Source organism: Lontra canadensis, unplaced genomic scaffold (assembly GCF_010015895.1).
Source record: "Lontra canadensis isolate GAN:19392208 unplaced genomic scaffold, GSC_riverotter_1.0 scaffold1, whole genome shotgun sequence".
Lineage (NCBI taxonomy): Eukaryota > Metazoa > Chordata > Mammalia > Carnivora > Mustelidae > Lontra > Lontra canadensis.
This window is the reverse complement of record NW_022630995.1, coordinates 96965609-96978535: the sequence shown is the minus strand read 5'-3', so window position 1 is coordinate 96978535 and position 12927 is coordinate 96965609. Positions and strand designations below refer to the sequence as shown.

The window sequence follows — 12927 nt, the reverse complement described above, 5'->3', positions numbered from 1 at the left end:
CACAACAGGAAGGAGCCACAGACCCAGTGGCAAAGGTTGAGTTTTTCTATCGCAAGCACACTTCTTTCCCAGAAAGGTCTCTCCCTGAAAGCTGCTGACAGGGCTTTGGCAAAGTCTCACCCTCCCGCTCCCTGATAAGCTAAGCCCTATTTTATGTTTAACTCACTCCTGAGGAGGAGGGGAGAGGTGGGGATGCGGTGTTTATAAGGAGCAGCGACAGTATTCTCGTCAGTCCTCTTCCTTCAGCTCAGCCTCCCCTCTGGAGCCCTTATCCCACCCCTTGTTTCCGCGTCCCTCCTTGAGTGGCTGGTGGGGAACGTGAACGGAGAGGAAAGAGGCAGGGAGCCAGAGGGGGGTGTGGGAAAAAAACGAAAACAGGCTGCCAAGCCAGGGAATTCCTCCCAATTTGAAAAGGAAGTCAGCTGACCTTCATTAGTTAGGTAAATTTAACATCCTTTTATGCGTAATATTTGACTTTGGAAACAAAAATGAACTTTGCAGAGGAAGAGGACGCTAAGAGGTACTGCATTAAAACGAAACATGTGGCCATAATCTGTGTGGTGGTGGTGGCGGTGGGATTAATAGTAGGACTTTCCGTGGGCTTGACCAGGTGCAGCAGCTCCACGGGGGACGCCGGGCAGGGCCCAGCTCCGGTTCCCTCTGAAGCTCCTTCCCCGGAGAGCCCACCGGAGGACCAAGGGGTCTGCCCTGCCAGAGAAGACGAAAGTGGAGACTGGAAAAACTTCAGGCTGCCGGACTACATCAACCCAGTGCACTACGACTTGGAGGTGAAGCCCCTGCTGGAGGAGGACACGTACACAGGCAGCGTGACCATCTCCATCAACGTGAGCTCGCCCACCCGGTACCTGTGGCTGCACCTGCGGGAGACCAGGATCACCCAGCTCCCGGAGCTGAAGAGGTCCTCCAGGGAGCAGGTGCCAGTCAGGCGGTGCTTCGAGTACAAAAAGCAGGAGTATGTGGTAATGGAGGCAGAAGAAGAGCTTGCCCCCAGCAGTGGCGAGAATGCCTACCTCCTGACCTTGAAGTTCGCTGGCTGGCTGAACGGCTCGCTCGTGGGCTTTTACAGAACGACGTATGAGGAGGACGGACAGATCAAGTAAATATTCATTTTTGTTTTATTTACCCTCAGCTCACATATTTGCTTTCCATTTCTTTCCCTTTCCTTTTCACTTTCCACCTTTTAATTGTTTTGTGGTCTGTTATCTAAACCTGGTTGCAATTCTGCCTGTCTGCCTGGGGGACAAAAACTCTTTGCCCTGTGGTATTTTCAAAGCCTATCGGAAAACCTGAATGTACAGAGTGAGCTTCATGGAGTCCAAAGAATCAGCGTAAGTCTTTAATTTCATCAGGAAAAATCATAATGTACTACATCCTGTCAGAACGCTGAAACTACTTACAGAAACTACCTCCGGTTTTTAAAATACACGTGCTTAGTAAATTTCACTGCCACGGTCCTCCGTTATATGACAATGATTTAAAAGTGAACTTTAAAAAAATATATTACACTAGGGCGCCTGGGTGGCTCAGTGGGTTAAAGCCTCTGCCTTTAGCTCAGCTCATGATCTCCGGGTTCTGAGATCAAGCTCCGCATTGGGCTCTCTGCTCAGCAGGGAGCCTGCGTCTCTCTCTCTCTCTCTCTCTCTCTCTCTCTCTCTGCCTACTTGTGATCCCTGCTGTCAAATGAATAAATAAAATCTTTTAAAAAAAATTACACTAAATTTAAGAGAAAGTCAGTAAATGTCCATTATAATTTTGAGTCTTTTAGTGGAGAAGTGATGTTGAAAGGTATGTAAAATCCATAGAATTGTCTTTGTGTCTTTATCTAGGAAGAAAGGCAGAAGTCTGTCTTTATCTTGTACGGCCAGAACAATGATCCACACATAAGCTTTTAATAAACACTCATTGAGTTCACACGTTAGTGGCAGCGTATGGATAACTCTTTGGGCTTATTGTCCATCATACAATATGCGACGGTAATGCTAAGCCTTTTGCAACATAAACGATATATCAAGTAATTGAGGATATAAAGACATAGCAAGTAATTAATATATGTCTTTTTGCATTTCTGTGTCTAGCAAAGATGGTTACTTGCCTTGACAATCTATCAGTTGCTATTAGTAGAACTATGTTAAGGCATAAATTCTCTCAATGAATTAAAAAAAAAAAACTTCACTCTGTGGGTGTGGATCTTGCATCAGGAAGGAAGGCTACACTAAGGTATCAGTGAACTTGAAACTGCTTTGACCTTTGCTTATGTAGATTCTTGCCAGGCAAATCATTAAGAACCTTAGTGTCCGGGTGCCTGGGTGGCTCAGTCATGAAGTGTCTGCCTTTGGCTCAGGTCATGATCCCAGGATCCTAGAATCCAGCCTGCATAAGGCTCCCTGTTCAGCGGGCAGCCTGCTTCCCCTTCTCCCATTCTCCCTGCCTGTGTTCCCTCTCTCACTATCAAATAAATACAATCTGTTAAAAAAAAGAGAGAGAGAGAGAGAGAGAGAAAAGAAATCTTAGTATCACAGTTCAGCAATATGAGTCTGGGGCTAGCTCACTGAATATCCCTTCCCTATGTTGTTTTAAGCATCTTACAGAGCAAAGTAAAGCTTTTGGTCAAAATTCTTCCCATTGTTTGCCAGAGAGACCCAGGGACTAAAATGAAATGTTTAAGTACCCCAATATTACTGTAGGATACCCTAACAAACTGAATAGAAATGATAGTTTGAAAAAATATTTGAAGGGAACAGGCTCATATACTGTATCTCTATCTTAATATCACTAGCAATAAAACAATATTGTTGACATACTTTTTTGTGTTTATAAAAACTAAAAATAATGAAAGCATGGAAAGTTATAAAGAAGGAAAATCAAAAGAAACTATAAAGAGAAACTTCACATCCAATGGTAACTTCGGTTACATGTTAATAAGTGCTTTTTTAGGCAATCAGATTATAATTATACAATGTCTATGTATTTGTTTATATACCTTTTTGACTTCATATAAGGATTTCCTCTCATTCTGCCATATTTTCAAGAATCTGATTTTAAAAGGCTGTGCGTGAATGCACTGTTAATTTTTAAAGACCTGTTTCCTAATACTGGATATTTAAATTGCTTTCAGGATTTATTAGAATAAAAACATCAGAAAAGAACATAGTTGGAATAAACCTTTAAGTATACATCTGTTTACTTCCTTATGTTAGGTTATATTCAATAAAATAGAATTGCTGGGTCAAAGAGTACAAATATATCAAGAAACTTATAACGTTTATTTTGTTTACTTCATAAATAACACACATTCACTCCAGAAAACTTGGAAAACAGAGAAAATTGTATCCCTGAAGTATAATCATTATTAATATTTAGGTAGATATTCTTCCAGTATTTTTCTGAATACAGATGAAGATGGCATTGTGTTGGACATTTTATTGTATAACATGTTTTTACGATATATCAACACTTTAACCTGGTTGGGTAGATGATTTAATGGATACATGATAGTCTGTCATATGAATATAATGTACTTTATTCCACTTTTCCATTAAATTTGGACATTAAAGTGCCTCCTACTTTTTTACTTTTTTAATAAACACCTAGGAAAATATAACAACGTTCTTATAAAAATATGTATAACATTTTCCAATAATTCTATAGGAAAATTCCTAGGGCATTGGCCCAAACCGCATACGTGTGGATGCATGCAATTGTGTTTATGTATACAGGTATATACATATGTATAATATGTGCATGCACCTATGTGTGTCTCCAAAGTGACTTTCAAAAATATATCCCAAATTACATTTCCACAAATAATGAATAAAAGTGCCTATTTCTCTGAGCTTCACTAAGGATTTAATGAGTTTTTAAAGCATTCCCAATTTGGGAGGGAAAGGCATAATATGAGGAAAAATATCCACCTTCAAGAGATTCTAAAAATTCATTAGTTGAACTGAAGACAAATCAAAACTTTCAAGTGATTATTGCAAAGTCTTTAAAATTGTTCCTTGGGTTGAGACAGTAGACACTTCATCTGAGTAAAGCCACCAAAGTATAAAAATTCTATACACTACAGGAAGGCCAAAAAAATATGGAAGAAGATTCCATTAGTAAATTTCTCTTATGGACTTTACACGTTTGAGAAAGCATTATATACTTAAATATATAGTATTCATTTGACTCTGAATTATTTTACTGTACCAATAAATTTTACCATAAAATACATATACTTGAGAGCTGATCTGAAAAGTGGCAGTCCTAATGGCTGCCCAGCAAATACCGAGTTACAGCAAGACTGGTGAGGGAGGCGGTCTCAGGTGGGTTCTCCTGGAGGACTGGTCACCCTGAGCTCAGCAGCTGTCCTTGGTAGCAGTTGAGGCTCTCAAGTTACCCAGCACGCGGCTACTGCTGCCCTGTACATGTGGTTTTGAAACAGTTCTGCACATACTCGGTAACCTCATTTAGGCTAAATGGAACACTCTTTGTTTTTCTTGTTATGAAATATTTTAAGCATATAAGGAGAGTCCATTGTTCTTTTTTTTTTTTTTTTTGCAAGCCCATAAGTAACATCTTTGACAGTGCAGGGCTGTGGGGGTTCTCATCCCCAGCACCCACGTAAGGATGCAGGAGTGAATTCACTGGGAGCAGCACTTTTCTTTCCTATTACATGGTGAGCTGCGTACTATTTGATGCTGATACAATTTAAAATGCCATCATAGCAACACATTTTTAAGCATGCAGTCAAAGTATATTTCCTGACACTTCTGTCTTATTGTAAAATTCAACTCCAGGGCTGAATATTCACAGTTGCCTGTTATCATCGGGATGTTACCGTTGCAAACACAACGCAAACTAAACATGAGTGTGCTCAGTAGTAACCAAAATTATTTGATTTCTGCAAATACAACCAGGACTTGACCTTGAACTTCAAAGGGAGGAGTCAACTCTCTGGGCTTCCTATCCTCAAAAGTTAGAGGCAAGAGGGGAGTTGGAGAAGAAGGTAGGGCCAGGTTAGAGCTCCCTGGCAATGACAGCCATATCATCTTGCTCAGTACAGAGTTGTACTGAGGTTTAGGATTAGAAAATCTGAGAAGCTTAGAAGTTGCTTTCCCTACTCTGGTCTGTTCCTTATGATTGGAAGAAGCCACTTTTAAAAGGATTGGAAGTTTTGGAGTGTTTTTCTGCCCACACCACCAATACACTCTACACTCTCACTGTGTTCTGTAGCATTTCCAGTTGCTCTCTTCCCAAGCAGAGTTCCCCTCTCCTCACATCTCCAAAGTGCATACTATTTTCTTCTCTCCAAGGGCTAGCATTTCCTTCTCAGTGTTTGGACTACCCTTACACAGCATTTTCCAACTTGCTATTCCACAGAGTTCCAGTTGTATAGGATATTAATAGCTATTGCCAGAAAAAAAAAAAAAGCAGGGGAGGGATTCTGTGGCCAAATTCATTTGGGCAAAAATACTAAATACAAAAATGATGTTTCTTTCTTTCTTCCTTTCTTTCTTTCTTTCTTTTTTTTTTTTTTAAATGATGGGACTTCTGAGAGACTTTTAGGTAATACCCATTCTGAACCTCTAGAGGCTACCATGAATCTCTGGAGTATGCAGTTTCCCAACCGTACAAGACTGTGGAATCTTCCATGGTTGGGAGTTGGGCTGTCCCTCTCTTGCTCACTAACTAGCACAGTGAATACTTAAATATTGCTGAATGAATGTAGAGAAACATTTTCACATACAGGCTCTCACATGACTAATGTCGTCTGGTACATGCTGGGATATGCTACAGAGTCCCAGCCCTTTTCCCATTGAGGAGCCCAATTTCCACCAATAACCTCTCTATCTTCCCACTCAGTCAGGATGGACATTTTTTCCTTGGTTCCTTTTCTCCCCATCTCCTTTAATGGAAGAGGAATTGATAAAAATCCTTTTTTTTTTTTTTTACCTTGGGAAGCAGTCTTCATATTTTAAGGACTGAGAATCATTGGAATTAAGAGGAATTATAGGAATTTACAAGAAGGACAGATGTTTTCTAGTTTGGGTTTTCTGGGCGCTTACAGCATTGCTAGGATTGAAGCCAAATTCTGATACAATAGGGGAATTGCAAAAGGCAACGGCAAGTAAGAACATAAAAGCAGGTAAAAAGGAAAGGCACTAAATCCAAAAAATAGAGCGAGGATAAGAAATTAGTTTGTAGAAGAGGTTTATATGAAGAGGCTAGCTAAATATAACTCTGGAAAGCCTGTCAGGGAAAAGAAAGAAAGGATAGCCGATTGCAGGCTTGTAGGAAAAATTAACCGGTGCCTATTTAGGTGGATGGTGAAGGAAAGAGCTAAATCCATGTGTGGGTATATGGGAGATACTGCAGTGATCCCGGAGAGAGAAGATGGGATCAGGTAGGATGGTGATTTCAGAGCAGTCAGAAGAGGACGCAATGGAGAAAATAGGAGGTAACATGGTTAAGATTTGCAGATTAACTGACTGCAGGAAAGGGGTGTGTTAGTTATGGACATAGATTGGCCCAGATATCGGATCTGATAGCTCACACAGTTACCTGATCCTGGAAATAGAAGAGAAGAACCAAGTTTAGGAGGGAAGGTCATGAGTTTGTTGTCAGATGCCTGTCAGGCATCCAGGAGGACACGTCCAGTAGGCATTTGGATAAAAGTCTGAAGCACAAGGTTAGGGCTTATGAGAAAGAGTAGGAGTCAGTGGAAGCACGGCAGGAGGGAAACCAGTGAGATGGTCTTAGTTAATGTTCACATGTAGGGATCTGTCTACTCATTGGTGGATTTGAGCTTGACGTTTGAGTTGTATGTCAGTTTATTTATTATATTCTCAGATTGATATGTTGAGTTATTAGTTTAAGAATAGATTTTTTGTTTGTTTGTTTTGTTTTTGTTTTTTTTGGTCTTGTTACAACTTGTTGCTGAGCTTGGGAATTTCTTTTATTTTGGAAGCAAGGAAAAAAAAGGAAATTTAACTTGACCTTGAATGCCGTTATATAGAAAAAAATCAACTGGAAAATAAATTTAAATGATTAAATGTTTCATTCAAACCACCACAGAAATATGCTAGAGTCTGGGGGCACCTCGGTGGCTCACTCAGTTAAGCATCCGACTCTTGGTTTCAGCTCAGGTCATGATCTCAGTGTCCTGGGAATAGAGCCCGACACTGGGCTCCCTGCTCAGTGGGGAGTCTGCTTCTCCCTTTCCCTCCCCCTCCCCCTTGTTCACACACACGTGCTTTCTTTCTCTCTCTGTCTCTGTCAAGTAAATATATCCTTTAAAAAATACATTGGAGTCTGAATAATCTAGATGGGTTTTCTTGCATCAGTCAGCTCCCCTGCTTAATTCTGGAACCCTTTACTTAGTCTGCACAGACTCTTAGCAATTGTGGGTGCCTCCCCTCCATCAAATGGCCTTTGTTTAAGGTTTTCACCCAGACCTTGCCCTTTCTTTGCTGGCTTAAGTTACTAAATTGCTGAACATAGCCCGAGAGTCTTCATTGGAAACAGTGCACCAGATGATTTATGAGGTAATCAAGTAATTCTTTTTAAAGTTGACTCAGAGTCAACTTGGTCTGTGACTTGCATCCTCACCTCCTCTTTCTCCAGCTTTCTCTAAAGTCACCTTGAATTGATGTGCTCAGAGAAGTCAGAGGGATTTCTTTCCTTTCGTAAATTAATAAGCTACACAGAATTGTATTTTTAATGTACTGGGTTTAGTAAGTGACTTATTAACATGACATAGGGAGGCCCCTATGGAAAAATGGTTGAGCTCAGCACATTTGCCTGGGATTATAATTATTCAGGACATGCTCAGGAGTCACTCCTGAACATGCTGTGCTCTCAGCCAGGCTTTTCCCATTAATTTGTGGCACAACGCATCCAATTCTAAAAAGACGACGTTTTAATTGCCAAATAAAATCTCCCCAAAGAAGTTATGCTCTAAAGTTGTTTTGCATCTCATATACTTTGTTTTAAAATTTGTAAATGTTTGGACAACTTCAGTAACTTTGGGTGGAATTTAGGATATAGAAATAGGGGCTTTTGAGTTATACAGGAGTTTGTGAGAAAAAAATCACAAGTTACCATTGAAAGATATCATTATATTGCCGATGGTATTTACACACTGAGTGCTTTTGTTACAGTGCAGCTACTCCCGTTTAATGGATGAATTTTGGAGTCTGTTCATTGTGGAACATGCATTCACAGAAAGCATAGTTAGCCTTCTGAAGTCAAAGAAAATTGATGACATGTATCCTAATCCTAGCATGTAAATGTGAAGGGAATTTCAAATATATTACTAGGTGCGGTCTACCCCTTCTCAACCCTGCATAACCCTGGGAAGAGGCCAGATGTACTTTGGTAACCAGGTTTGATAAATCAGGACACTAAGAATCAGTATGTTTTGTGACTGGCACAAGATCACATTTTAAAGAGCTGAAGTAGGCTTGGAATCTAGGGATTTTTACTCTAAGAAGAGGGTTTTCCCCACGGCATCTGGGTGGCTCAGTTGGTTAAGCATCTGACTCTTGATTTCAGCTCAGGTCATGATCTCTGGGGGGGATCCCAGGATGGAACCCCACATTGGGCTTCCTGCTCAATGGAGAGTCTGCTTCTCCCTCTGCCTCTTTGCCAACCCCCTCCCCCTGGTGTAGTATCTTTCTCAGATAAATGAATAAAATCTTTAAAAATGAAAAAAGAAGATGGTTTTCCCCTCTTTCCCCCTCAAATCATATTGGCTCTGCACTCTTAAAAAACAAACAAACAAACAAACAAACAAAAACAACAGTACATATGTGATAACCCTTCTGGTTGTTGAATGGAACTTTACCTACATCAATCACTGTAATTGAGCGGGACTTGGTGTGATTAATGTTCACTGACAGGACCACCAAGATGGACCAAACATATGACACAGACACAACACCAACACCGTTCTGTTCCATTTCCAAAGACAGTTTCCTAGATACTCTAATTTAGGGAGGCAATTTTTGTGTACAATCAAGCACAACCTCTTTTTAAAGAGCTAAGGTGAGGAACCACTGGAAGTTCTCTCTGTTGGGTACTTGGGGGTATGAACTTTAGCACAGAGCAGAGACTGAAACAGAGCATTTGGAAACCTACCAGTGGCTCTTGCTTTGGAAAGTGGACTCCCACTTCCTCCTCACCCTGACCCTCCACCCTCTCTCTCAACCTCTCTGACTTGTGTGCATGCGCGCGCGCGTGCGCGCGCACACACACACACACACACACACACACGCTCCTATTCCCAAATTAGTTAGCTGGCTTATTTCCGAAGTGTGACTAAACTGAAACAGTCTTGCAGAGAGTGATTTTTCCTTTTCTTCTGCCTCTGGAAGAAACCAGAAGCCAGAAGAATTCAGAAGAAAAGGCAGCTGACTAAACATCAGGCTGGAGCTTGCTGGAGCTTTTTGTAAAACCTTAGTACCCTGGGAAAGTGTGCAGGTTTCTTTGTATCCTATGTGTTTGAGATTCTTTACAGTCTGCACGGTGTTAGAAACTTAACTGACTAAGCTGTTATCATCACAAAAACTAATCAGTAATGACTCTACGGAAGAATAAATTCTTGAGGCTCTTCTGGATCAGTTATCTTGAAAGAATTTCAAACTTACAGAAAAATTACAAGAATAGTACAAAGAACTCCTAGAAACATTTTACTCAGATTCACCAATTGTTAACGTTCTGTCCTACTTCCCCTCCCACCCCATGCCTCTGTCTCTTTGTCTCTTTCTCCCTTTAGAGTATTGGACACATTATTTCCCTTTACATCTTAACATTCAATATGTATTTCTTAAGTACAGGGACATTCTCCAACGTAAGCCTGGTGCAGTTATCAAAATCAGAAAATTTAACATTGATAATGATATAATTATCTAATCCACGGTTATAAGCAAATATCATCAATTAACTTGAAAATGCCCTTCTGAGCTGTTTTTTCTCAGTCCAGGATCCAGCCTGGATTCAAGCATTGCACTTAAGGTTATGCCTTTTTTAGATTCCTGCAACCTGGAACAGTCCCTTAGCCTATCTTTGCCTTTCACAACCCTGATATTTTTGAAGAGTACAGACCAGTTATTTTGAGAATGCGCCTCAATTTTAGTTTATCTGACTTTCCTCATGATTTAAAAATACAAGTTAAGCAGTTTTTGTCAGAAATGTCACACAAGTGGTGCCAGGTCCCTCTCAGGAAATCCTATCAGGAGGCAGATGACGTTGGTTTGTTCTGCGATTAGTGAAGCTGTCATTGATCATTTGCTTCAGATGGTGCCTGACATTTTCTCCACTGCAAAGTTACAGTTTTTCTCGTTTTAAATAATTTTTAGAGACATTCTTTGAAACTACTCAGATACCCCTTTCTTCATCAAACGGTCACCCTCTTGTTTTGGTATCCACTGATGATTTTTCTAAAGTCACCATTCCTCCTAAAATCACTAATAGGCAATCTACTGTTTTAAAAAAAAGGAAAAAAAAAAAGGAAAAAAAAAACCAAACCCAGCTTTCCTTTCCTTCCCCCACCCCCCAATATACATACCAGAACAAGGATTCATGGATTCTTATTTTAGTCAGTGGGTTATAATTTTATCATTTATTTTGACATTCTAATTTCCCCAGATTTAACCTAGTCCACTCGAGCGGGCTTCTGTGTCCTTTGACTTGTTCCAGTGATTCCTTGATAACTTCCTTCCTTTGGGGCAAAGCAAGTTGTTCCAGGATCATCTTTGGACTTTTCCTGACTCATCACTGGAATCGGCCATTCCTCTAAGGAGTCTGGTTCCTTTTAGTAGAGAGTGGTATTTAGAAATCATCATCTGGGAATTCGATGTGTTCATTTGCTACAAGCTTGCCAGTGCTGCTAGTTCTGCTCAGTAGACAGAACTAGGAAATATATGTCTCAGTTTGGATTTTTATAGTCATCTACCTATATCTACACGAAAAATCGTTGCATTTACACCAAACCCACAATTATAATTCAATACCAAGGGTACATTCTAGTCTTTCCCCTTTACAGGGTTGTAACTCTTTTCCCCAACAGTGAGAAGCCTGCCTTCCATTATCTTCATTTTTTTTTTTCATTTGCTCAAGCCTAGAATACAGAAAAGGTTGTTTCTGAATTGCTAACTATACCACTGCAAAATGCCACTTACTTGCTACAACTTAATGTTCACTTACAATGATTTTTTGGTAGAATTTATATATGTTAAACACACAAATCTAATGGACACAATTCAATGAATTTTGACAAATGCATACGTCTTAGTTACCCACAACCCTTAAAAGATATAGATGTTTGTTCAGTCATCCCAGCAAGTTCCCTCCCTCAGTCAATTGTCTCCCAAAAGTCCGCCACTTTTCTGGTTTTAACTTTTACAGATTAGGTTTCTTGGCTGAGCTTTTAGCAAGTAATTTTTATATCTAGGGAGTTTTGTTTTTTAAAGAAATTCAAAAATATTTTAAGTTCTTATAGATGGATGTTGACCTATGGCATATTATTTCCCAGATAAATTAATGTATATAATACATTCTTGAACCAAAATGAAATACAGATGCTTACCATGGCCCCTGCTGACCAGCTAAACTCTCCTGTGGCCCCAGTCCCTTTGGTTCACTGGACTTCAGCCATGCTGGACACCTTTCAGGTCTTCAACCATATTAAGTTCTTTTCCACTCTAGCAACTGGGCCTTTGCTGTTCTCTGCTAGATTACATTTTTCTTATGCTTACCCTGTATGGTTTTTTCTCATCATTCAAATCTCAGCAAAACATTACCTACTCCTAGAGATTATGCCTGAATCTTTTACCTAATGGAGCTCACAATTTTTCCTAGCTTCTTCTCTGTCGCTTCCCGTTTTATTTTCCATATATCTCTCATCACTCTCCTGATGTGTTTATTTAGTCTTTGTTATTTCTTCAGCCCCTAGGATAATGCCTGGCAAATGTGTTTGTGTGTGTGGAGCTAGGGCAGGGGAGGGGTATGGGAGGAAAGGGTTCAGTAAGAATTGGATGAAGGAATGATCTAATGATTTAGCTTGGTATTCTTTTTCATATACCCGAAGGACAAAATATTTTCCTCACTCAAATTGTTAATGAACATATCAACATTGCTTTCTTTGTTTACTGTTGCAAACACCTTCTTTCTTCCCTAATTTTTACTTTGCTTACTCTTCTAATGAGCAGATAGACAATAGCTTACAATGATACAACCTCGTGTAAAAATATATGTTCTTTTATTTTTCTGAGCAGTTACTCAGAAAAGAATATTTCCACTTTGAAATGGTGGAAACATTAAACATCAACATTTTAATTTACATGAGCATTTGTCTAGTTAGAGCCATAAAAAAAAAAATGCTGTCTCTTTTCAAAAGCAGGTTTTTAGCCTGGCCAAAGGTTGTTTCACCTAGAAGATTACTCAGAGCTTTTCTTTTGCATGGAAATGAAATTGGAATTTGTTCCTGGTGCAACATAAATAAGAAAGAATGTGTCATGAGGGACAGGAGCTGGGGATTCTGGAAGATACTCCTCTGCTCTGTGACAGGACACAGCTGTTCCCTCTCACCAGGACAATTAGAAACAAGTCCTTGAGTTTGGCTTTGCGTTTATCTACTTGTTGCTCAATGGCTTTCGGGTGGAAAGAGTGATAGCTCCTAATTGGACTTATTTTTGCTTATCTATGTTTCACAGATTTTTAATTATGGCACCAAAATAGTAAATGATTCATACAAAAGATTGCAAGCAGATTCCAGACATTCATTTCTTTGTTAACCTGAAAATTCCAAAAAGACCATGACAACTATTTGATTGTTTTCTGGATGGAAGGTCATTTTAAGAAATGCAGTATAATCACATAGTGGTTATAATTATATGCAGTTGTAATCACACAGTTGACTTT

General features: G+C 39.7%; 1 protein-coding gene across 1 annotated transcript in view; it reads left to right on the top strand.

The window, feature by feature from the left end:
* Positions 1 to 209: 209 nt before the first annotated feature.
* Positions 210 to 12927, top strand: part of ENPEP (glutamyl aminopeptidase) — an 87686-nt gene continuing 74968 nt past the window's right edge. The window contains exon 1 of the mRNA XM_032859838.1: positions 210 to 1117. Coding sequence (XP_032715729.1) covers positions 489 to 1117 — 629 coding nt within the window. The 5' untranslated portion in view covers positions 210 to 488. The remainder of the gene's footprint in view (positions 1118 to 12927) is intronic.